We start from the raw sequence: 25,450 nt of genomic DNA on the forward strand, positions 1-25,450 counted from the left end.
CTTCAAGTCCGTTACGGTACTCTTCTGTGAAATCAGCGATGCTGATTGTAAATCCGTTTTTGACCTGCTGTTGTGGGAAAGGACCACGGGCACTAGTCGTGAGTGCCCATGGAAGTGAGAGGCTCTTACCAAGACAACCCCAATCAAGGTGTAGTTATGGAGGTAGCACGCTCATCCTTTTTGGTCACATTTGTATTTTGTCCATATCCCACTTCTGGAGGTACTATATGACTATGTCTACCGCTCGCTGAATTCGCCCAGGTAGTGCTGCTCATCCAAGATGGCACATCAATGCGAGCTGTGGCAAGAAAGTTTGCCGTGACTCCTAGCAGTGTCATGGAGGAGATAACGGGAGGCATGCCAATACCCCAGGAAACGGAGAGAAAGCCGTAGGAGAGGAACAACCTAACAGCAGGACCGACCTGACAGAGTCTGAAAACATGGAGAACTTTATGGGAGATAGGAGATCCGAGACCCATTGTGAGACCATAGGTTGGTGCATGACAATGCCAGTCCTCGTGGCTGAAGAGTGTCGGCTGTTTCTGCATGATGATGGGGTTGATGCTATGGACTGACCTGAGCATTCCCCAGACCTGATTCCAATTGAGCAAATCATGTTATGACACCATGTTATGTTCCATACGTCTATCCCATGTTGCATCAAAGACTGTCCAGGAGATAACTGAAGCTTTAATCCAGGGTTGGGAGAGGATCCCTCGGGAGACATTTTGCCGTCTCATCAGGAGCATGCACAGGCGGTGTAGGAGATCATACAAGGCACAAGGAGGCCACACAATACTGAGCCTCATTTTGAAATTTCCTGAGGAATTTCTCCAGAATTTGGATCAGCCTGTATTCTGAATCAGATTTATTGGCCAAGTATGCAAAAAAAAAAGTAAACCACACATGGAATTTACTTCCCAGTTACAATCCATCCAGAGGAACATAAACAATACTGCAATAACCAACATGGGGGAGACAGAACGAGAAATTTGGTGGGTTCCACTCAGTTTTGAGTAGGATTCCAAAATACTGTACCAGATCCCTAAGGGATAAGAATGTCATTTTACATCGATCATTTTCGCTGTGTAATTAATAAAGATGTTCAACTAGAACATATCCTTAATTGATATCTAGGATGTATGATTTTTGTGCTCCCTGTATTTTTGAGCAGTGTACATTACCACTATATTGTTCTGTTTACTCCAAAGCGGTCAACACCATGTTGATAAATGTAGCTACCTTTTTAAAAAAATATGTATTTTTCTTCCAGTCATAACCTAGTTTCAGGGCACTACGGTTAAATGCTGGATGGATGCAGTGGACACTGCACGATATTTCAGATCATTTTTATCTGTCCTGACCCTGAGATCCCTGATATACGCCTGCGCTGACGCAGGAACAAATAAAAATAAGGCATATACATTTAACAAATCTCGGACCACAACACAAGACAAGAAACACTCCTCGATCCAATCAGAGTCCTACACCGCAATACAACACGTGAAGGAAGTGTGTTAGCTTTCAGATGGGACGTCACGACTACAACTCGTGGCCAATGATTGGCGGATTTATCACAATTCAACCAATCGGTGCGGACAAAGGTATTCGGATGCACAGCCTCCATTGTGGCTCGTCGAAGGAGCTATTTTGGCCGGTAACATGAACCAAAATGGCTGATCCCCGACTTCAAGTTCGTCTGACGTCATACCATTATAATGATTGACAGATCCAATGCTCAATAGAAGTATATTGTTACGATTGCCAATAACCAACCACATCTACGCGAATCTATTCCATAGAATGCAACAACAGACTCTCATCCAAACCCGTATACACAAGAGCCACTGTAAAAGAGTATTCAGAAGGAAGATAGGGTTGCGGTGTCCGATAGTGGTGGCCAATTTAGCATAGCGTGCTGCGCGTGATCACTGAAGTGACGAACTAGCACAACTAGCTATCAACATATCTTCTGATAAGGTTGGATGACATCGGCGAGCGAACTTTTAGAAAGACCTGGTTCGTTTTTGTTCCCTGCAAACGCACTCAACGAGGCCAATATTTCGTTGTTTTGGACCAGGGAGAGAGTGGCTCAAAGAGTGGAACTCGTGATTAACTTTCATCGCTCATTTCGACAATTTCTGTCTGACTGACTCAAACCTTGCCCGATCTCGTTTCCTGACAGAACATTGTTCGACTTATTTTTCAGCGCCAGCCAAAACTTGAATCTGTCTGTGGCTTGGTTTACATGTTGTTAACAATTGTCTTGGAGGAAAGTCATTAAGCATCCATTGCTGTTGAAAGTGTTAGCCAGAGAGGCTAAAAGCTAGCCTCTACCTGAACCACATCAGCTGACATTTTCGGAACAGCATCAGGAGAGATAGCAACTGCCTTGCTTTGTCTTGTGGCACATTTAAAGTTTTCTCAAACCCGTTGATACTTCGTCGCAGAGACAAACACTTGACTTAAAATAACCGCTGGCAAAACAGTTTGAGAAAGCTGGTGTGCGGACGAAGAGCAGGTTGTGTACAGCCACGGATCACCCATTGGATTGTTTTAATATCAGTGATTATTATTATTGAACATGACGGCTATCGGAATGGTGCAAATGCTGATCGAAGCAGCCGAGTATCTCGATCGCAGGGAACGAGGTAAAGTGTATTTTATTCTTGTTTGTTATGGATTTTATGCTTTGGAAATATCCAGCGACACCCCTCCCCCTTTATGTGGCTTGTTTGTGCTTCTATCATGTTAAAACAACGACGTGTTTTGACATAAAGCGCTCGTGCATTTCATCGCTTTGTGTATTTTGCAAAGAATTGCAGTATGTTTCGCTCACCCTCAAAATATGTTCATATCAATTTCATGCATGTTTATGCGATTACTGTAAACTGAAGGCAAATGGGGAAAGCCGCTCTTGGATTGCATTCTACGCATGTTTTACGATTATTTCTATATTGAAAAAGTCAATGCGATGTGACCAAGACATTGGGGTATTTTTTGTTATTATAGCCCCTCCTTTCCTGCTGTTGTGGTTTGCTAGTGGGGTTTATTCCAGTTCAAGATGACATCATTGTCCAGGCTGAGGGGAGAAAATACAGTGTAACGAAGATGGGGCATGTAATGTTTAATTGCGCTTTACCTAAGTTTCAAATACGTCAAATGAATGCTAAAAGGAAAACAAAGAACCTGCTCTTCCTATTTCTTTATTTGTCTATTTCACACCGTTTGACCCAATGGCTGCATTGTTTATGTGCTTGCAGAAGCTGAGCATGGCTATGCTTCCATGCCACCATTCATCAGCAGTCGAGAGAGGGAAAGTTTGAAAAGGAAAAGCAAAAGCAAGAAAAACCTAAGTAGCAGGTAAAAATGAATCACCTCAATTTTTTTAAAACTCTGCAACAAGCATCCCATCATAACCTCCCCCTGTACAGCGCATCTCACTCCCCAGTATTTTTCAATTACCACTTGTGATGCCATAGTGGCCATATATTCGTAATATTGGCTCTCTTCCCACATTGAAAACCCAGCTCAAAACCCACCTATTCAGACTTGCATATTCACCTTAAATCTTTCTCTTCTTTTATTTATAATTTTATCTGTGGTTTTATTATTTGCTCTTTGTTGTAAAGTGTCCTTGAGCGCTGTGAAAGGCGCTTACAATTAAAATGTATTATTATATTTTGACAGCTCTCTGTAAATTTACAGCAATTACATTCGAACAGAAGCATCTTGGTTGTTGTAGTTAGGATGACTGCTTAGATGACAAACTAGAACAGGGTCGGACAAGATAACTGATGAGGGGTGTGGGGGGGCAAATTTTCATCAGGTCTATAAGGAGGGGGGCATATAGGACGACATACTTATGTATTACAAATTAATGCATGTTTTTTAGCTAATGTTCATCACACTTATGTATTTCATTCTCAATGCATGCATAAAATATCTAGCCTTCAACAGCAGAAAGGGTTTGGACAGTCAAAACATAACCACATACTGCATCATGCAAAGGGCTCGGGTGTATAAAAAAATACCTTTCAAGGACAGCACAAAACTGCTGAACAGCAAAAAAAAAACAAAAAACAAACATTAAGTACAAGGACTACTTTTGTCCTGCACGCAGGTGCAAGTAAGTGATGTCTGTCATCTAGTGGTGAATGGAAATATTACAACACAAAGTAATACAGTTGACCCCCGCTATTCATGGTCAGGGCCACCTTTACCTACTCAGAGGCCCTGGTGTTAACCATCAAAATAAAACGCCTCTCCATGCCTAACTGAGATGCTCAACTCATTTTTCAATGCTAACAAAAAGATCAGCACACATTTATGCTTTTCATCAATTTTAACAAATGGAATAGCCAACAAATCAAAAGGTTCATACACTATACTTTTTTATAATCCAATATGCATTTTTTCAATCACTTCTATATACCATATTTTAATGGTATTGTAATGATGTATAAATTGCACTTAACTAAATTAGGACACGTAGTGCACTCTTACACCTTCAATAATATCCATCCATCCATCCATCATCTACCGCTTATCCGGGGCCGGGTCGCGGGGGCAACAGCTTTAGCAGGGAAGCCCAGACTTCCCTCTCCCTAGCTACTTCTTCCAGCTCTCCCCGGGGGATCCCGAGTCGTTCCCAGGCAAGCTGGGTGACATAGTCTCTCCAGCGTGTCCTGGGTCTTCCTCGGGGTCTCCTCCCGGTGGGACATGACCGGAACACCTCACCGGGGAGGCGCTCAGGAGGCATCCGAATCAGATGCCCAAGCCACCTCATCTGGCTCCTCTCGATAATAATAATAGATAATAATAGCTCAGATCAAAATAGTAATCAAAAAGTAATATTCATTCATTCATCTTCCGAGCCACTTGATCCGGACAAGGGTCGCGGGGGGTGCTGGAGCCTATCCCAGCTGTCTTCGGGCAGTAGGCGGGGGACACCCTGAATCGGCAAGCCAATCGCAGGGCACACAGAAACGAACAACCATTCGCACTCACACTCACAACTAGGGACAATTTAGAGTGTTCAATCAGCCTGCCACGCACACGCATGTTTTTGGAATGTGGGAGGAAACCGGAGCACCCGGAGAAAACCCACGCAGGCCCGGGGAGAACATGCAAACTCCACACAGGGAGGCCGGAGCTGGAATCGAACCCGGTACCTCTGCACTGTGAAGCTGACGTGCTAACCACTGGACTACCGGGCCGCCCTTAAAAAGTAATAAATGTACAAAAACAAACACGCTGCGGACATTCATTGGCATCGCGCATCCCTCCACCAAATGCAAAAAAGGCAATTTTGGCAGGGTTGATAACATGTCGCTGATTTGAGGAAATGCCACACTTTGACAATGTACACAGTTGTTTTGTGAAGCAGGGTGCCACAACAAAGGGGCAAAAGAATGCATGAGCATTCTAAAGGCTGCCAAACGAAAAAACAATTAAGCCGTAGCACCAGCGCTCGGGGTGAAGGCTCCTCCGGCCAGCGGATTGCTTTCCAGCACCGGGGATGCTGTGAGTGCAATCCGGTGCACCCGTTCTACAGCAAGGCTGTGGCGCACCGTATCGGCATCACCTCCTCATCTGCCCGTGGTGACAGAGACTGTGGCAGGCATCCCGGCGAGCGCCGCGTTGCACACGCCCTCTGAGTGAGGCCGGCCTACCCCAGCCGGTCTCTGCTCACCTGCTCTGGTAGCAGCTACCGTGGCGGGGACCTCAGGCTTGCGAAGATGTCTGGCTTGCCGCCGACACAACCGTCCGCCCGCCAGCCAGCCCAGCTCTGGCTCCGAGGCAACCTGGTTGCAACCGAGTGCACCCATAACAAAAACTTTTAACCCTCCGAGCCTTTGTATGTTGGTGAAGACTCATCAGTTGTTGTAGTTTTCCCCATCTTTTGTCATAATACTTGAAAAATCCCCCATGGCGCTTGATAGGATCTGTGATGTCCAAACTATCCAGCTTGCACATAATGTACCTCATTATGTCCCTTTCATGAAAGGGGGATGTGAATTCACTTGGACAGAATATTGACTGATCAGCTGCTGCCACTACAGTCCTGTCAGCTTGGCTGCATAAACAAATGCACGCGGCGATCAATCACGTGTTGTCCCGGAGTATATCATACGGGTGTGTGATTGCTCTGCGTATGCCACAATGATATGATTGACTGATAAACAAACGGCAGAATAATGTTCAATTTAATGCCCTCCCATAGCCCTTTTGGCATGAAGCTATAGCTTCTTTGTCAACTTTGGCAGTGGCGAAGTGACTCGGTCACTCAAAAGTTCAACAAGTGGCAGAATAATGAAATGATTAAGACTTTTACAATGCTATAAATACAACCACGGCGCTGCACAGACTCGCCTGTGAGTTGGTCAACTCTTGCCAAAAATGTTAGTGATTGAAAAGAAAATCAACAAATTGAGATTAAAACGTTTTTTTTCCTTTTTTAAAATCTGAATACCGTCGGTCCTTGAGCTCTAACCCAGGTGAGTCTGTAGGTAAAGTCCAGTTATAGTTGACGATCATTGAAATACATTAGGAAAGAAAATATATATATATTTTGGGAGGTAAACCCTAAAAAAAACAAACAAACAAAAAAATAAAACTCTTATAAAGTTCCAATATGCATTTTCCACAAAAAATTACAGGGGTTGGCTCTGGAAAAAAAAAAGTGTACGTGTGCGTGTGCGTCCGTGTGTATTGAATTGATCGAGGGGCCACTAACAGGTTGAGCCAAATGATTTTGTATTCTTTTACATATAACAAGGAGACCATCGGCAACCCTTGAGTCGATCGTGCTGAGCGTTTTCGAAGCCATTATGCCCATTTATTTGTTGCAAAAGGAGCCATTTATCCACAACTTTGAGGGATAGAACCGATTAGTCGACTTTTCCATGCGTCAAGGAAGTTGACAAACTATTAATCATTACTTTATACATTGACCACACCAACACTTCACAAAAAGCAATAGGTGATGTGTCCGTGCAGCAAACTCACAGCGATACCTCAGATGCTGTGGAAATACTTGACTAAAAATGTGTTCTGTTGTAATATTGATATTTTATATGTTCTGGACAGCACTTTGTTACAGCTGTTGTGAAAGTGCTACATCAATAAAGATGTACAGTATTGTAAAAATGAGACTGGTAACAAGCATGGTCTATCCTCAAATACGGAGGTAAGGCCAGGCAGGGAATAAAGAATTTTATTTCAAGGCCATAGATTCTGGCCTTAATTAATACAGAACAATGCAACAAATTTTGTCCAGTGGTGTGGCCGGATGCATGTATAGTGGATATAAAAAGTCTGCACACGCCTGTTTAACTTCCTCTACAGCCCGATGGATTTACTTTTCAATCATTTGGCAGGAGAAAGTCAAAATAACAAAATGAGATAATGTGATGTCACAACTGTACACACCTTTTTATAACTGGGATGTGGCTGTGGTTAGAATTAATCAATTCACATTCAAACTCATTTTAAATGGGAGCCAGTACACACCTGCCACCAGTTAAATGGATTCTGGCTAAGCCTAAACTGAGAACATAAACAGCTACAAAGCATGGTGCTCCCACAACCATGCAATACTTTAAATCGGGTGGTGATTGGTGGTGATTGATGAAACCAAAGTTGAAATTTTGGTTGTATTTCCAAAAGATGTTTGGCTCAAGCCTCAGAGTGAAGCCCAATGAGAGCATTATCAAAAGCAGTCAAACCTATAAGCTTCTTGAGAAGCCCTCCCACCCTAAAATCAGGAAAAGCCTACTAGAAGATCTAATCTATTTCAGGGCTGGAATGTGTAGGCTGACTCTCATTTAACAATTTATATGGGATTTGTTAATTCTGGCCTAGCCACATCCCCAGTGATCGGAGGGTGTGCACACTTGTGCAACCACATTTTTTCGGTTGTTTATTTTTACAGGTTGAGGGCACATTAAGGGTGAAAAATGTTTTGACTTGTCTTGGCCTTTTTTTTCAACACTACAGAAACTTTTGAAAAGGGGTGTGTAGACTTTCTAAATGAATGGGATGTGACTACTTCGTTGGTGAAGAGCTATGTCTTGTCTCTTTATTGTGCTTGATGGAATTACGCAGTGGCAGCTGCAAACAAGTGTCTGGCTGAGGGCCACTGACCACTTGTTCAGGCAAAGTGGGTCAGTCAAGGTGACTGCGGGAGACATTTCAGTGACTGGCAGTCCCTCGATCACCTCAGACTGCTCGAACACAATGTACAGTTCAGTCATTGTGTGGTCTGTATTGCAGTAGTCATTTCAGTTGTGTGTGTGTGTGTATGTGTGTGTGTATATATATATATATATAAGAACTGTCAGTTTAGCGCGTTGTTATTGGCATTAATTTAAATGAATTTTAATGGGATTACATTTTTTTCTCGCGAGATTAACGCGGGACACATCACAGCAGATGTTACGTTGCTCTGTAAATAAACCAGAAACAAGTTTTTCTGGCCCGCTGCAGAAGTCCACGCCCGTGTCTGTTTTGCCAGCCACGGCAGCGCGAGACACAGAAAACGGATACTTACCGTATTTTCACGACTATTCGACGCACCGTACGGTTGGGCGCAGTCTCATTAATGGGTGACATTTCTGTATTTTACACATAGACAGACCGCACTGTACCAATGGGCGCAGTTTTACAGTGGTAAAACATACGCCAGCTTAAACATACGGCATGCATGCGCGCACGCCAACACGTTAGCTTGAAGCATACGGTAGCATGCCAAGACATACAGATACAAGCTAAAAACACGTTTTTAAAAAGGCAACGAAAGCAGAACTGAGTTCGGGTGCATTTTATTTAGCCATCGTACAATGTTCTTACGTTTTTTCGATCAATCATCACCCAGAAATCCATCAAAGTCCTCATCCTCTGTATCAGAAGCAGAGGACTGCACATCCCAGTTGTCATTGAACGCATCACATGCTAGTGTGAGTTGCTACGCATTGCCGAGCGGAAAGAAGGAGCAGCAACAGCAAAGTCAACATTTCTCTCGTGTGAAGCTTTCCCACATTTGAAAGTAAAGAAGAGAGCGAAACATGGTGGCAGCGCGTGTGTGTGTAGAAAGAATTGAGCAATTGTGCAAGTACCGTAATACATCAAAAACGCCGCGTTCACTCTCGTTGCGTATTGTGGCGTAACTCGCCCAGCGCTGCCTCTCACTCTTTGTAAAGTTGTGTTTGCCATCGATCATCCATTGTTCCCATGCCGTTCGCAACTTTACTTTGAACGCCCGGTTGATGCCAATGTCCAGCGGTTGGAGTTCTTTAGTCAAGCCTCCGGGAATAACGGCAAGCTCAGAGTTCATTTGCTTGACTTGATCTTTCACCGCTGCTGTGAGATGGGCACGCATGCCAAAAGCATAACCGATGGCTTTAAGTTTGAACTGAGCTTCGTAGGTGTGTCTCTTTGTCGAATTTATTTTCAGGGGTTCTTAGAAACCAAAACCGGAGTTGTTTTGCAACAATGCACATTGCCACACTCTATACAGGTGTTGGTACCTGCTTGCGGCGTCCCTTTAGCATCCACTTACGCGCCCACCCTTCACCATTGGCGGACTGCTCCCTAGCTTGCCTGTCTCTCTCTCTCTCTCTCTCTCTCTCTCTCTCCTCTCTCTCTCTCTCTCTCTCTCTCTCTCTCTCTCTCATCTCTCTCTCTCTCTCTCTCTCTCTCTCTCTCTCTCTCTCTCTCTCTCTCTCTCTCTCTCTCTCTCTCTCCTCTCTCTCTCTCGTCTCTCTCTCTCTCTCTCTCTCTCTCTCTCTCTCTCTCTCTCCATATATGTATATATACACGCCCACCCTTCCCTGATTGGCCGACTTCTTTCCCGCATGCCTGGCCACAGTCACCTTCCGCCTTTTCTCTATATAAACAGCGTGTCGGCTGTCAGTCAGATTTTGGAACCTAGCGCATACAAAGGACGCTCCGCACCATAAGGCGTCCTGTCCATTTTGGAGAAAATTAAGACTTTTAATGGCGCCTTATAGTCTTGAAAATACGGTAACTCATTCACTCCCAAAGACGTTTTTAAACGTCTTTTCAGACTTGGTCTACAATTGGCTGTTACTGAATGAGTTAAAGAGTTTATGAATGGAAAGTTTACTTTTAAAAAAGTTGCTAGATAGTTCCACTGACAAGACGAAAGTTACCTGTATGTTTTGCAGTCGTAAACTGAGTTATCATCATAGCACGTCTAGTCTGAAATACCACATAATGGCCAAGCACACAGCTAATGTGAGTACTTCCCCCCCCCCCCCCCCCCCCCCCGCCTCTATTACAAGCTGTGTACAGAGATTGGACGAGAAGACACTGTTTTGGGAGAGAAATAGAGACTAGGTTGATGAGCCTCTGGTGAATAAAGAGCAGGTAGCCTGTCAAATACGATGTATGCCATTGACGCGATTGTTACTTGTTTGGAACTATTTTGTGTGGAAGGTTACAGTGTTCCGTGGCCATATAAATAAAGCGGGTTGGAGCTCTCTGTGTTCGTCTGACAGCGAGGCACGTCAAAGAGTTCACCGGTGCAATAGTAGCAACCTAGCGAAAATAAAACGTCTCCAGTGTTTGTCATCGAAACAAGTGGAGTCATCCGAAATGATGTCTACACAAAACCGTAGAGAGACTTCTGAGCAAGGACCAACATAGCCTGACTGCTGTGTTGAAAGCAAACTTGAGAAAAACGAAGTATGCAAACCATGGCTTAAATCCACTATAGGCTGAGTACTTGTTTACCTTAGATGTGCACTTTATAATGTTTATTATCGCTCTGTTTTGATTCCATAAAAAGAGCTGTTAAAGCAGCTGTTGTGTGACAAAATATTTTTTTCACTGTTGTTGATGGACAGTAATATTATGTGTGTATAACTGCTCCAAGTGAAAAATGTTCATGTAAAATTGAAAATCGAATTGCTATTTCAGAGGATATTTGCATTTTGCACACATTTGTGTGTGTGAATGATACATGTACAGCAGATTAAGTGAAAAAGAGTGAGTTCATAAAGTATTTCTCAGTGTGAATCAAGGCTCATCCATTGCACGTTGTTTTTCTGTGGAGTAGATGTGTGAGTGGTGGGGGATGGTAGTGTATATATACATGTGTCAGTTGTAATGCCTTTCTCCTTCCTCGTCATGGCTTTTTTTTTCTTTCCTCACTCTCGCTTTCTATGTCTGTAACCTTTGCCCTCACCTCCCCCCAACTCTCTGCGTCCTCCCTGCAAGGTTCCCACTCTTGACAGGGAGAGCATCAGCTCCTTTATTACATACATGAAGGAGATATTCCTCCCCCACCTCCCTCATGTACATACATTACACTCTGTACTCTATGTAACTGCATCGCAATATGCAAATTGCATCTTTGTGGAGCAGTAAATGGAGTCCTTTGCATGCTAGTTAGCCACCCTGTGAAGTTCTTAATCTTATCTGTAATTATTTTAGCTAGCAGCCCATTTCAATGTGATGCAATGTTTTTCTTTAAATAAAAACACACAAAAAAGCCACAAAAAAAACACCAATAGCAAAGAAAAAACAGTACGAAGGCACATGTGCATTCATAGCTGTCAAGTGCACATAAAATAAGAATTGTAACAGCCTCGTCTCACAATTTTGAGCAATGCATGGTTGTGCCTCAACTAAATCTTCAACTGTGTTGAGCAAAACCACGTCTTGGATAACAATCATAATGACAACAATAACGTAAATAACAGAGCGAGATATGCTGCGCAAGTTTTATGTATCGTGACTTAAGTCCTCACATTTTTTTTTGGTTCGCTTGTATAAAATATGCATTTTAAAAATATACCTCATGAACCATTCATTTAGTGTGAAGACCTATAATTGTGTTGTGTGGCAGTCTCAAGATGGGATTCAGTGTTGCCTTGTTTGGTCAGAATTCGAACGAGCAGAATCATGAAAAATCTCAGTTTAAAGAGCAGATGCGTTATTCTTTTATACCTTACCTGCTCATGTTCTAATTGTCAAAATAATAATGATCTTTATTCCTGTCTGTGTAGTAAAAAGAAGAAATGTAGGTTGGGAAAGGTGTGGTCAGCGGCTCTCTTCCTCTCACACAAACACGCAGAATTAAACAGTAAACACTCAAAAGCCTCGTTCTACGAGACAAATGGTATTTAGTTCTAAAAATGACGTTGTTAGGTCTATTTATAAACATTCTTTTTAATCAACACAAAATGTGTGTGTTCTCGGCTTACATTGTGTGCCATTTACCAAGAATTTGTTGACCAGTGTAATTTTGTATATTTCCTTCCTTCAGACCGTATAAAATCTCACTGAATATTTCATGTTTCACATCCCAAATATTAGAATAGAGGATGGAAGTCTAGTAATATCCATCCATCCATCCATTTTCCGAACCGCTTGATCCTCATTAGGGTCGCGGGGGGATGCTGGAGCCTTCCCAGCCGTCTTCGGGCAGTAGGCGGGGGACACCCTGAATCAGTTACCAGCCAATCGCAGGGCACAGAGACGAACAACCATCCACGCCCAACAGTCACACCTAGGGACCATTTAGAGCGTCCAATCAGCCTGCCATGCATGCTTTTTGGAATGTGGGACGAACCGGAGCACCCGGAGAAAACCCCACGCAGGCCGGGAGAACATACAAAACTCCACACAGGGAGGCCGGAGCTGGAATCGAACCCGGTACCTCTGCACCGTGAAGCCGACGTGCTAACCACTGGACTACCGGGCCGCCAGTCTAGTAATATGATTTTGCATTTTAGAGGTGATTAAGTCACACATTTGCCAGACAAGTAAGTCTTAAGGTCGTAACCTTCACGTGTCAAGGAAGTCCCAAGATACTGTGGGGTAAAAAAAAAAATCTTTCAAGTTGTGTCACCACCAAATTTCAAGCTAAGTCAAGTCATTACTTGGTTCAAGCAAGTTGTAAATCAAATCATAGCACTGATTATAAGTGCAGTAACTCTGATGATCTCTACAAATTAAATGAGCATTTACATCTCGGGCAGCACAGTCGTTGTCTCGTTAGCACATCCATTTCAACACTGGAGAAAGGTGCAGGGTCCGATTCCAGCTGTGGCCTCTGCATGGAGATTGCATGTTTTCCCCGGTTTCTCCGGTTTCCTCCCACATTCCAATTACCATGCATGTAGGTTAATTGATCACTTAAATTGTCCCGAGCTGTGACTGTGAATGATTGTTCGTCTGTGTTTTCCCTGCGATTGGCTGGCGACCAGTTCAGGGTTTACCCCGCCTACTACTCAAAGTTAGTTAGGATAGGATCCAGCATGCGCGCTACCCTAGTGAGGATAAGCGGATTAGAAAATGGATGGATGGATGAAATTGTGATTGTCAACGGTGCGATAAAGAATGACTTTTTGGCCATGTTGTTGGTTTGCTATAGCATAAAAGTAATTAACTTAATTGATACTGAGTGTAAGAATCGAATGTTCTTTACTAGAATAACCCTAGTGAGGACAAGCAGTTTCATCTGATCACCCTTGATTTAATAAAATGTCTCCACACTTTTTTTCTGTCCATGATTGATTGCTAGCAGCATGCTGCTTCTCTCCTTTGCATTCAGTGGTAGGAGTCGGTGTACAGGGATCGGTGCAGAGGAACTCTTGAAGTGCGCATTACTTCACTGCGTTATAAATAGAGGGCGGGGCAGGGTGCTTGCATGACTGCAAACCGAAACACAACAGTCAAAAGGAATGGTTCAGCCAGTATTCGCAAAACATCCCACCCATTGTTACGTTACTTAGCTACATTCATTCATTCATTTCATTCATTCATTCATTCATCTTCCTAACCGCTTGATCCTCACTAGGGTCGCGGGGGTTGCTGGAGCCTATCCCAGCTGTCTCCGGGCAGTAGGCGGGGGACACCCTGAATCAGTTGCCAGCCAATCGCAGGGCACACAGAGACGAACAACCATCCACGCTCACATTCACACCTAGGGACAATTTAGAGTGTCCAATCAGCCTACCATGCATGTTTTTGGAATGTGGGAGGAAACCGGAGCACCCGGAGAAAACCCACGCAGGCCCGGGGAGAACATGCAAACTCCACACAGGGAGGCCGGAGCTGGGATCGAACCCGGTACCTCTGCACTGTGAAGCCGACGTGCTAACCACTGGACAGTTACAGTCAAATTTTTTTTTAATTGGTCCAAACCAGTGTTCGTATCACGAGCTAAACTGTGATGTCAGCTTACCTGGCTTGTGGTTTGTGAAATGACGAATGAAGTTGACGTTGTCATTGCATTTTTAAATGAATGATCCTCTGAGTTGCTCCCATCACTGCTGGTGGTGTTTAAGTCGCCACTTGAAACCAACTAGTGATACCGATTGGGTTGCCAGGTTGGCATGAATGAAACAAAAACCTTCAATGTTTTTCATTTTCTTGCTTTCCTTCCTTAAAAAGCAAACTGTTTTCAAATGCACATTTCAAATTATAAACAAGATGACTTGTCAAGTTATGTAGTCCGAGTCTAAGCCAAATCGAGTTTTTGGCAAGTAAGTCACAACTCCTAAAATAGCAACTCGAGTCAAATCATATGACCGGATTGCCCCATCGCGAGGTAGAATAAGCGGTTGGGAAATGATGGGAGAATAGATTTTCTTGAACCACAATTTGAAAGCAAAATCTGATTTATTTTTTCGAATTGGTTGATTTTCAATAATCATTTGTTAATTTTGTCAGTTTAAGTTGTTGCTGTGATCACATTATTTGTCTTTCTTTCAATAACTAGGGGACCAACAATTTGTGTGTGTGTGTTTGTGTATGACTTGGCTGCCACTTTGAATTTGTGCGGATTCGAGTTGGACTTTACAGGTAAATTATTCACTGAGGTAAATTTGGAAGACGTCAGTCTTGAAAGTGTACTCGTCCATTTGCAAAGAAACGCTACAACAGAGTTCCTGGAACGGGAGATGGGTCAGTAACTGAAATGACGTCTGAATGAGTGGTTTGACACTCCTGCCAGCAGTGTTATGTCACAAGCGGCTGTCTGCACTCGTCGGAATTCATATTCAGTTTCCGGGGGGGGGGAGGGGGGGGGCAGTGCAGTGAGCGCACCTAAAGATGATATCCCGAGTGCAGCATGCAATGAACAATCAGTTACACTTCACTTGATCTCAGGTGACAGGAGGAAAGACCTCCCTCAGACTAAGGTGAGTGTACATATTCAAGGGGACAATGTGCCAGTGCAAGTTAGTCCTCTGAGATAAGGCAACAGAGGCTAATTTTGGACATTGGGTCAAAGGATTAGGGAGTCTACTCGAGCTAGTTGCGTGAATTGAGAATGCCTTCTTCCCTGAGAGACCACCACACTCCCTTTTTGCATTGGTCAAGCAAATTCTCACCAATAATATTGACTGACCCACGATACACATCCACTGATTTGAATATGCTCAATTTGTAACCCGCCCCAAAGACCAGAATTCCATCTTGTTATTGACTTCACTTTCGGCACTTGTTTATTCCGACTACCCGCCCCCGCACTCCGTGTTGGACGCAGAGCGGCTGATCAGTAAACACAAAGGGGCATCGTCTATCTTGATGTTTCTGTTTACATTTACTATGTGTAGCATTTGCCCACCTCCTGACATGTTCCCGTACGGTCTATAAAAGTCTGCATTTCCTCCACGGAATGAACTCCAGACTTTAGAAAATTCCTTTTGTGCATTTTCCTTGAAACTCACACCAGCCCACTCTGACTGCCACAACCTCCCACGCAGCCTTTTCTCACTCGCTTTCTTTCTCACACCTCCACAGCATGCCGTTAGGCTGCAGTAATTGCACACAAAGAGGGGTACCCGCTTATGTTTGGCTGCTCACGTTTTCCTTTCTCTCTACAGGTCTACTCACAATGAAATGGAGAAGAACAGGTATGTCAATAAAAAATCCATTTCAATTGCCTCGTGTAATCCTAAAATGAACGTCACCAATGTGCTCTCTTCCTCAACACACAAGAACATCCAATTTCTTCATCCATATCTGTCCAATGCAAACGCTTCAAAGTTGTGGAGAAACCATCCACTGTCAATCAGTGATTAGCGATTTCTCACTCCGTATTCTTATTACTGGACAAGGAATCCAGAGCCCCCAAATTCAATTCAGAGTAACTGTTCATAAATGCAGTCATGAAAGTTCACATATTGTATCATTTTCATGTACACTGAACTTTCTTTAAAGGTAGTCTTAGCTGACATCAAATTCTTCTGATGACTCGGTATCTTGTTGGTTTTTAAAATGAAAAAAAAAGTTCAGACAGTATGTTAAACTTTATTTATTAGTCATCTAAAATAAAGTCATCGACTCTGATGATGAATGAAAACATTGGATGGCATTTTCCCTTGCCGGACGCGGGACACTGCGGCCCCGCTCTGGAGCAAAGCCTGAAGGTGGGGCTCGCTGGCGAGCGCTTGCTGGCCGGGCCTACACCCACAGGGCCTGGCTGGGCTCAGCCCGAAGAGGCAAAGTGGGTCCCTGTTCCCATGGGCTCACCGCCTGTGGGAGGGGCCAAAGGGGTCGGGTGCAAAATGAACTGTGCGGCAGCCAAAGGCGGGGACCTTGGCGGTCCGATCTCCAGCTGCAGAAGCTCGCTCTAGGGAAATGGAATATCACTTCTCTTGCAGGGAAGGGAGCCCAAGCTGGTGTGTGAGGCAGAGAGGTTCCCACTTGACATAGTAAGACTTGCCTCAACACACAGCCTGGGCTCTGGTACTAGTTCTTTCGAGGGGGGGGTTGGAGTCTCTTCCACTCTCGAGTTGCCCACGGTGAGGGGCGCATAGCAGGTGTGGGCAGACTCATTGCCCCCAGCTCAGTGCCTGTACGTTGGGGTTCATGCTGGTGAATGAGAGGGTAGCCTTGTCCTGACTGTTGTTTGTGTCTATGCACTAAACAGCAGTTCAGAGGACGCACCCTTTTTGCTTTTTGGAGTCCTTGGAGGGTGTGCTGGAGAGCGCTCCCTCGTTCTGCTGGGGGACTCGAATACATACGTGGGTAATGACAGTGATACCTGGAAAGGCGTGATTGGGAGGCATGCCTTCCCCATCCGAACTCGAGTGGTGTTACGTAGTTGGACTTCTGTGCTCATCACAGATTGTGCATAGTGAAGACCTTGTTCAAACATAAGGGTGTCCATATGTGGAATTGGCACCAGGACGCCCTTGGCTGCAGTTCAATGATTGACTTTGTGGTCGTGTCATCGGATTTACGGCCTCATGTTTGGGACACTCGGAAGAGAGCGGCGGAGCTGTCAATTGATCACCACCCGGTGGTGAGTTGGTTCCAATTGTGGGGGAAGTTGCCGTTCCGACCTGGCAGACGCAAATGTATTGTGAGGGTTTGTTGGGAGCGTCTGGCAGAATGAGTTTCAACGTCCACCTTCGGCAGAACTTTTCCCACGTCCCGGGGGAGGCAGGGGACATTGAGTCCAATTGGAACATGCTCTGCTCCTCTATTGTTGAGGTCGAGCCGCTTTTTCTCCATGTCGAGAGTAGCCAGATGAGGTGGCTCGGGCATCTGATTAGGACGCTTCCTGGACGCCTCCCAGGGACGACCCAAGACGTGTTGGAGAAACTGTCGACCCGACCCCACATAAGTGGTAGAAAATGGATGGATTATTAGTTATTATTAGTAATAGTAGTAGTAACATACGGCCCTGCGTGCATGAAGGCATTATGTCTAAATAGTTGAACCACCAACTCTGACCACAAGCACTTTTTTTGTTGTTGTTGTTACATGTAAGATGCGAGTTGCTCCCAAGTATTCATGATAGTTACTGCGAGGTGTCAGAGGTTGAAAGCGAAGACAGAAGGATGATTTATTTACTGGTGTGCTGACCTTGTTGTCGTGTTTAGTCAGACTGGGGCTAATAAAAGGCACATACATTTGGGTAGCAAGGAACAGTTCTGTTTTCAGAGAGATGCTACGTCCCAGATCAATAGCTTTTGTCTATTTGTATAGTCACCTATTGACACAGTGACCTTTTGGCACTTGAACTAAAATAATCTGCCACTTAACCATCCACTTCCCTATCTTCTTTTTTTCAGTAACTTGGACAAAGTGTCGGCCACACTATGTTATGTCACAAGGCAGGCTAACATTTGCGTTATGTCTTGCCCTTTGCACTTTGGAAGTCAGATGTGAAACAAACTACCGGTTTCATTCATAGAAGTCTTCTTACTTACATACTTGTTACTTAGCTACTTTGTATGTGCTCAATTAATCTTAGTTTATCGTGTCTAACCAGTTAAGCCATGACCAGACTCTGATTGCGCAATTGCACCAAATCTAACTTTAACGACACTCAAATTGCAGTTGTATGAACAGCTCATCCAGGCTTGAGGTGCAGAAACAAACATCTCCACTGTCAAGTAAACTATTTGAAGAGCTCTGACGTAAACACTCTCACCCACTCAGGCTCACACATGCAAACTGGTACACACACCCTGTTTGTGAAGCTGCAGACGGAGGTGTGTGTTGCATAACAGCGGGGTCAGTCAGTCTCAAACACCCACCAGACCTTAGCAACTGGCAGAACTGAGAGTTGAGAGCAATACAGGAAGCAGAGATTGATGGAATTGTTTGAAAAATATGTCACAGGATGAATGGGCAGATTCATCAACCGCCTTCTGTATATATTCTATTTCTGATAGTTTGTTATTGTTGCGTTTGAAATGTTAATTCATTTAAACCCTTTGAAAATCTCTAGTTGACATCATTTTGCACTTTATTTGCAGTATGTTTTTGGAGACCAAAGTAAGGGTCCAATCTTTGCCTTGGTGAATTATTGAGCTTGCTTTCTGTTTTCCACCAGAACTGTATGGGTAATGACCTGTTTTACAAATACGGTATAGCCTAAAACATCGGAACTATAAAGTGAAAAACGATTTTCTGCCAGTTCCTTGACATGCAAAATTCAGATCCTGTGTAACTCTGCCTTTTGTCTCACCCCCCCCCCCCCCCCCCCCCCCCCTTCTGCCTTTAGACGGGCACACCTACGACTGTGTTTAGAGCGACTGAAATCTCTGGTTCCTTTGGGTCCAGATGCCAACAGGCACACTACCCTGAGCCTCCTGATGAAGGCCAAAGATCACATCAAGGTGAGTGCGGTCATATTTTGCTCATCTAAACATTGCTCTTCAAGTGGTTGAGATCATAAAGCTGCCGCTTATCATTACATCAAGTTCATGGAAAGGAAAGACCATATTTCCACCAAGTGGTACAGTCCAGTTTGGTCCAGTATCGCTCTGATGAGTAAATCCAGAAGTGCACTATACCATGTCGTGTCATATAGTACTGCTCGAAGCGTTGATAATATTTTCTTATTTCCTCTTGTTCACTATACAGAGGTTGGAGGAGAGTGACAGAAGAGCCCAGCACACCTTAGAACAATTACAGAGAGAGCAGAGGCATCTGAGAAGGCGTCTGGAGCAGCTCGGTGTGGAGAGAATCCGCATGGACAGCACTGGCTCTGCCGTGTCCTCTGACAAATCCGACTCTGACCAAGGTTGGTCATGGATGCGATTCATTCATTTCTTCCTTTCTTTCTTTCTTCTAGAAAGTGTGTAAAATGCTTGCTTGGCGGATTACCTGTCCTTGTTTTGGCATCGCATCTGTTGCTCCAAGTGCTCAATTGCGAATGAATACCTGCTTCTGATTCTCTGATAATTTCATATTCATTTCACGTGACACATATCAGATGCATCTGTGTTTACATTTGCAAAGATGCTGAAACTCAACGGTAATAAATTAATAATACAAATGAGAACCGTTGCATACAGTTGACTTGGCCTGCACTGACTCACACCCCCACTGGTTTGAATTAGGGCAGAGGTGTCAAAGTCAAGGCCCGGGGTCCAGATCTGGTCTGCAACATCATTTTATGTGGCCCGTGAAAGCAAAACAAGCATGTCAAGTTCCATGATGCTTGCTGGAGTCTGAATCAAAATTTCAAATTGTCATATCTAGTTCAAAACAACAATATTTGAACAAACCATTATTCTTGACTTCTGATTTCACTGTAGCCAAGATTAGCGATAGGGCACCGTTCTGTGCAGAGGGAAATTATCCTGTTTCCCTTAATTTGTCAGAAAATTATTATTCATTAATTACAAATATATCTTTGGTCATCTGTCTATCCCAGTGATGTATAGTGACAGGCAGAACCATGAAATAACCTTCCATCAGATGGCAGAAGCTCCAGTACAATAAATCAACCCGTTATTATTCAAACAAGACAATAAGTCATGGATTTCTGTGAGTCCATCATCTTTTTGTTTATAAAACAACATCACCGATACTGTCAGTTTTCGACACACAGTTTTTCCGGCCATGGTGGACCTGGTCGCTCATTCCAACAATTCATAACATTCTCAAGACCCCCACTCCGCTTAAAAACTAACTTATTTCTTTCGCCCTTCCTGCCCCTTGGATCTCCGTCTCATGAGTGCCAAAGCTCGTCAACTTGAATGTCTTTACAGAAACACTGGACCATCCACATAGAAATTTAGACGAACCATATTTTACGTTATAAAGACTCCATTGCCAGCACTAAAATCCACCCCTATTCCAGTATAATCACTGCCAATAATGGAAACCCCAAGTCACTTTTTGCCACACTTATCCTATCACCCTGCCCAGGACTCCCTCCCCCCTCACTTTATACGCAACCTCCTTGTCCAACTCTATTTTGTTCTTTTCTCAATGAAAAAATAAGCATTCACCACAACCTTGGATCATGCCCTCAACTTAGCACTCAATTTTCACCCATCCACACACTCATTTTCCCCCTTCCAGCACCCAGTCTCTCAGCAATCACAGAACTCAACCAGAAATTCAAACTTTTTCAGGAATCCCACACGTCTTCAAAACCTTTGAATTCAATTGAGGGAAATTTCTAAAGGTCCCATGCCACATTCATGTCTTTTCATTGGGTTTGCCAGATAATTTGGGTTGGGACGTCCGGGTCGGGTCTTTCTCTTAATGTGAAGCAGAATTCACTGAGCTCACCTTCACATTGAGCGATTTGATATATGGACACCTTGAACGGCGAGCCAGGATAGGATTTTAGCGCTCATTCTCATGACTCCCAATTTCTTCCCTCTTGCCCACAGAGGACCTGGATGTGGATGTGGAGGGAACGGATTACTTGCTGGGTGATCTAGAGTGGAGCACCAGCAGCGTGAGTGACTCAGGGGACGAACGGGGAAGTCTTCGGAGCAGCTGCAGTGATGAGGGCTACGCCAGTGCCAGCTTGCGTCGCCTGCAGGACACTCAGGAGAGGGCCAAGCAGCCGTCCTGCAGCCTATAAACATCACTGGTCACTGGTTCATCTCCCTCCTCCACTGATCCCGTTCCAAGAATGTGTCGCCACACCCTGGTCGTATGCCCATCTCAGCAACCCCCCACTCCTGTCTCCCCACTAGGACAAACCCAATTGTGAGGTCTGTCATCCACCCAGGCGTCTGCAGATCTTGTACAACATAGTGACTTCTCATCATAACCGAGAGGCTTGGAGAAACCCGCCCACAGCCAGCTCATCATTATCTCACGGTCATTAGGTGCAATACACACCAGTCAAATGAATCGGTTCTCCCTTACTTGTCCCTCCGTCCATCACAAATGCAACTTTCAGCCAGAGAATGTTACCCTACAATATCCCACTGCCTCTTTTTTTTGTCTCAAGAGGTATGGGAAGCACTTATGAGAGTTCACAGACAGGCAGACACGCTCACACACAAACACGCACGTTCCATCATTGCTTCTTGATGCCCAGTAAGACGGTGCTCCAACAAGGTGCGCCACACAATCGGGCCTTTTTATCTGCCCAGCTCACCGCAGTCAGTCATCCGATTTTTCTAAACATAAACACGTCAACCTTTTCCACACATTGGTTAAAAAAAATAGAACTCCTTTTCCCTTTCGTACGTCAGAAGTCATCTAAAAGGTGTTTTACAAACTTTTCAAAGGGCAGACAATGGAACAGCAATATGAGTGTTACTAGCAAGGCATTTTCACCCTGGCCTATTTGGTCCCCACCTGGACAGAGGAGGGTTTGGGATCGATGCTTTCTGCCGCTCTCTGACGACTGTGGGGTTTTTTCATATATACGTGTGTATGTCGATATGTCCTTGAATCTGGCAATGACAGTGGTCTCCTGTCAGTTTCTATCAACAGCCCCTTGGCCTGTTTATGGAAAGATTTGGCAAGTGCCGGTGCACTATTATCCACTATTTCTTGACCAGGTGTTACCTGGGATGGAATAGATCAGGGGTTGGAAACTCCGGCTCCTCGAGAGCCACATCGTGCCTGTTTTAGAGCTCTCCCAATTCCAACACACTTGATTCAATTGATCATCATTTCAGGCTTCTACATAGCTGATGAGCTGGTCGTTTGAATCAATTGTGCAGGAGTAGGGAGGGATCTAAAGCAGGCAGGATATGGCACTCGAGGAACCGGAGTTCCCTACCACTGGAATAGATAGTCTACCTACTGAAGGCTGAAGAACATTCCACTACATAGAGAGATTGGCAAGTGGAAGCAAAGCGCATTCATTTTCTTTTGTTAAATTTTCCTGCCAGGCTTTCGAAAAGGAAAGTCACCCTAAAATACAACGTCTGCTTTACGTTTTGCGGTGAAAGAAGCAGCCAACAGAGGACTTATTTCTGTGATCATGTCTAAAAGACCCTCTTGACAGCTATTTATTGTTTTGGAAGAAATGTAAACCTAACTGTAATGTAAATAGTTTACAGATGTCTATCAGAAGTATTTATTAGATCTGTTAAAGCTAGAGATGAATATAAATATATATTTAATTAGTTCTACATAGCCTTTGTTCTTCTCGTGAGGTTTTCTTGAGAGTTTCACATGTGTAGTTTGGTCGCAAAGCCTCGTCAATCCATAGAATATTTAGAAATGTCTCTTGTGCCTCAAGGCTTTGTGTCTGTTGGGAAGTTTGGCACCGGTCTCTTAGAAGATGAAATGGTAGCCCGTGGTTGGTGGTGCTTCGCTGTTCTCCAATACAAGATGGAAAAAGTCAATAGAACAATTATAAAACAGAAAAGGTGGTGGTGGCGGCGTTGTCGGCAATAGTAGTCGTGTGGCCTTCCTCAAGGTACAAAAAAAAGTCCTATGATATTTCATCTCTTTGTTTGGTCAGGAAGACACGTGCATGGTGAGGATTGCAGTTTGTTTTGAATGTAGATGTCCTTCATCCTGCAGCCAGCGTGTCCGCTTGGTGCCAAAGGCAACCCCCCCCCCTCCCCCATACTCAATGATAGCCAGCTCTTGCGAATCTCAAGCATGAAAATGTTACACAAAAATGATTCTATAGTGGGGGAATAAAATCACAAAAATAGATATTCGTTTTCTGACTGTGGAATGCTTTTTTCCCTCTTCAACCAGAGAACTGTGTAGCAACGTGATGAAGAGGATGTGGAAGGAAATGTGTTCAAAAGTAGGAATTCACTGATGCTTGCATGTATTTGTGTCTCTCGACCCTGGACAATTGATTGTGTGCATCTCGATAAAGTCAAGACAAAGCCCTCCAAATCTGGACTTGGAATGGTTATCGCAAAGACTTTATTTCATGTGAAATTTAGTTATCCAGACCTTGGTCACAAAAGAGTCTCAAAAGGCTCAAAACTACAGCCCATAAACAGGCCTTGACAGGACTGTAGTTACAGTACGGTGATGTCAGGACATAAAAGTTATTGAGATGAAAGTAATCAATTAGCTAAGTATCTTACTTTTTCACTGTCTTCAGAGCGAGTTATTGAGGGGGAAAGAGTAGCGGCAGTTTTAAGCGCCAGACAAACAATTGTCTTTTTTCGTTGTATAATGCAAAAAAGGAAAAGGTGTCTGCTTGAAGAAAGATTCACATGCTAACCTTAGCATTTAAGTTCTCCGTTTCATCAGCCACTGCCTCGTCTTCCGCCGATCTGCCCGTTTGAGTCTGACACCCCTCCCCCCCCCCCCCCCGCCCCCCCATACACTCCCACATCCTACACTTGCGTGTGTGGTTCAGATATGTGGTGAATGGAGAATTTCAGGCTCTGGTGCTTTCAACATCTGCGTCAAGAGACAGCTGTTGAGTCTCAAGAACACAACCAGTTATTTAAGCTACAGGTTTAAGCATTGATGGATCTTGTGTTCATGTTTGTAAGTTATTTGATTTGTGCATACTATGTGGCTGGTATCGCCTTAAACTGACCCGAAAATGTAAAAAAAAAAAAAAAAAAAAAAAACCCTCAACAAAAATGTACTACATGTTTGAATATGATCTGTTGAAATGTAAGCCGAATTCTTTTGAGGTGTGCTGTCATGCATTAACACAACACAGACACACACATAAACAACATTGTTCCATTGTTCCGCCATAAATATCACTGTCACCTGATGATGCCTTTCTTCGAAGGCGGCTCATTTCTTCTGTATGTTCCAAATCGGCCTAAAAGTGGCCATTTCGTGCACTTCATTTTTAAGAATTGAACAAGTGAAACAACATAAGATGTGCGGCAGCAATTTGTATTTGCCAGTGCAAGTAATAAATAATTTTGAAAGCCTTGGTTATCTACTTAGCACCTTCACACTGTTTTCTTTTTCCGTACTCATTACACTCATAATCAAGCAAGAACAAGTTTTAAAGTGTCAGGTTTTGCGTGATGGTAGACAAAACAGATACACGAGGGAACAAAACCAAATATAATCCAAACAAATACAAAACAGTACACCTCCCTCAAGGATCCCAGACATCCTAAAGTCACCCAATGGCTTGGCGAGACAATAATCAGCTGACGTGGCTTGTCAGAAACAACCAGGGGCGTAACACTTGCACCTCTGGAAACAGGCACAGAGGGCGGCTGCATCACTTGCGCTGCCGGAGCAGTGGGACCAGGCCTCTGGTCTTGCGCGGTCCAGTCTCAGTAGGATCATTCTGTCGCCTTTTGTGTGATGGTTGGTGGAGACAAAAAGGGCTCCTAAGTGAACAAAACCAAATGTAATCCAAACAAATACATAACAAAAAGCATTGTTTTGCTGAATTTAAATTTGCTACAAAATGCAATTGTCTTTGCTGTTCTCATAGTCTACCAGATAGAGATGGACTGTACCTCGATCTCATGCACTGATTTGCTAGTTAATAGCCAATCATATCTAAAAAGCACGATGACACCAACATTTCTTAATTCACCACAATTCTAAGCCAGGGGCATTGCTAGGCATAAAGCTCAACAGGGGCATGGGCCCCACCTACATTGGACTACCACGACTAATATGGATGTATGAATGCATATGATTTTATATATAGGGTGTGTGTGTGTGTGTGTGTGTGTGTGTGTGTGTGTGCGCGCGCGTATATATATATATATATATATATATATATATATATATATATATATATATAAATTCCTCGTCTCACCCCCCCTCGGGTGGTGTC

General features: G+C 43.9%; 2 protein-coding genes across 3 annotated transcripts in view; both read left to right on the plus strand.

The window, feature by feature from the left end:
* Positions 1 to 25,450, plus strand: part of snrnp27 (small nuclear ribonucleoprotein 27 (U4/U6.U5)) — a 193,561-nt gene that overhangs the window by 9,914 nt on the left and 158,197 nt on the right. The gene's annotated exons all lie outside the window — the stretch shown is intronic.
* On the plus strand, positions 1,851 to 24,578 carry mxd1 (MAX dimerization protein 1). 2 transcript variants are annotated; one of them, XM_052067051.1, is made up of 6 exons: positions 1,852 to 2,651; positions 3,264 to 3,363; positions 15,864 to 15,893; positions 19,001 to 19,115; positions 19,363 to 19,522; positions 21,129 to 24,578. In XM_052067051.1, exons 1-6 carry the CDS (start codon positions 2,585 to 2,587, stop codon positions 21,323 to 21,325), a joined length of 669 nt encoding a protein of 222 aa, XP_051923011.1. In that variant the 5' UTR covers positions 1,852 to 2,584; the 3' UTR covers positions 21,326 to 24,578. The 2 variants fall into 2 exon arrangements, with proteins under 2 accessions (XP_051923012.1, XP_051923011.1); XM_052067052.1 differs by lacking the exon at positions 15,864 to 15,893 and having other exon boundaries at positions 1,851 to 2,651.

This window comes from Hippocampus zosterae, chromosome 6, assembly GCF_025434085.1.
Source record: "Hippocampus zosterae strain Florida chromosome 6, ASM2543408v3, whole genome shotgun sequence".
NCBI classification, from domain to species: Eukaryota; Metazoa; Chordata; class Actinopteri; order Syngnathiformes; family Syngnathidae; genus Hippocampus; species Hippocampus zosterae.

What these genes read in the sequence shown, in the direction of transcription:
- mxd1 (XM_052067051.1), top strand. Translation starts at nt 2,585, where the DNA reads ATGACGGCTATCGGAATGGTGCAAATGCTGATCGAAGCAGCCGAGTAT. An exon ending in AATGAAATGGAGAAGAACAG is followed by an intron (nt 15,894 to 19,000) that starts GTATGTCAATAA and finishes TTCTGCCTTTAG; the next exon opens with ACGGGCACACCTACGACTGT. An exon ending in AGGCCAAAGATCACATCAAG is followed by an intron (nt 19,116 to 19,362) that starts GTGAGTGCGGTC and finishes TTCACTATACAG; the next exon opens with AGGTTGGAGGAGAGTGACAG.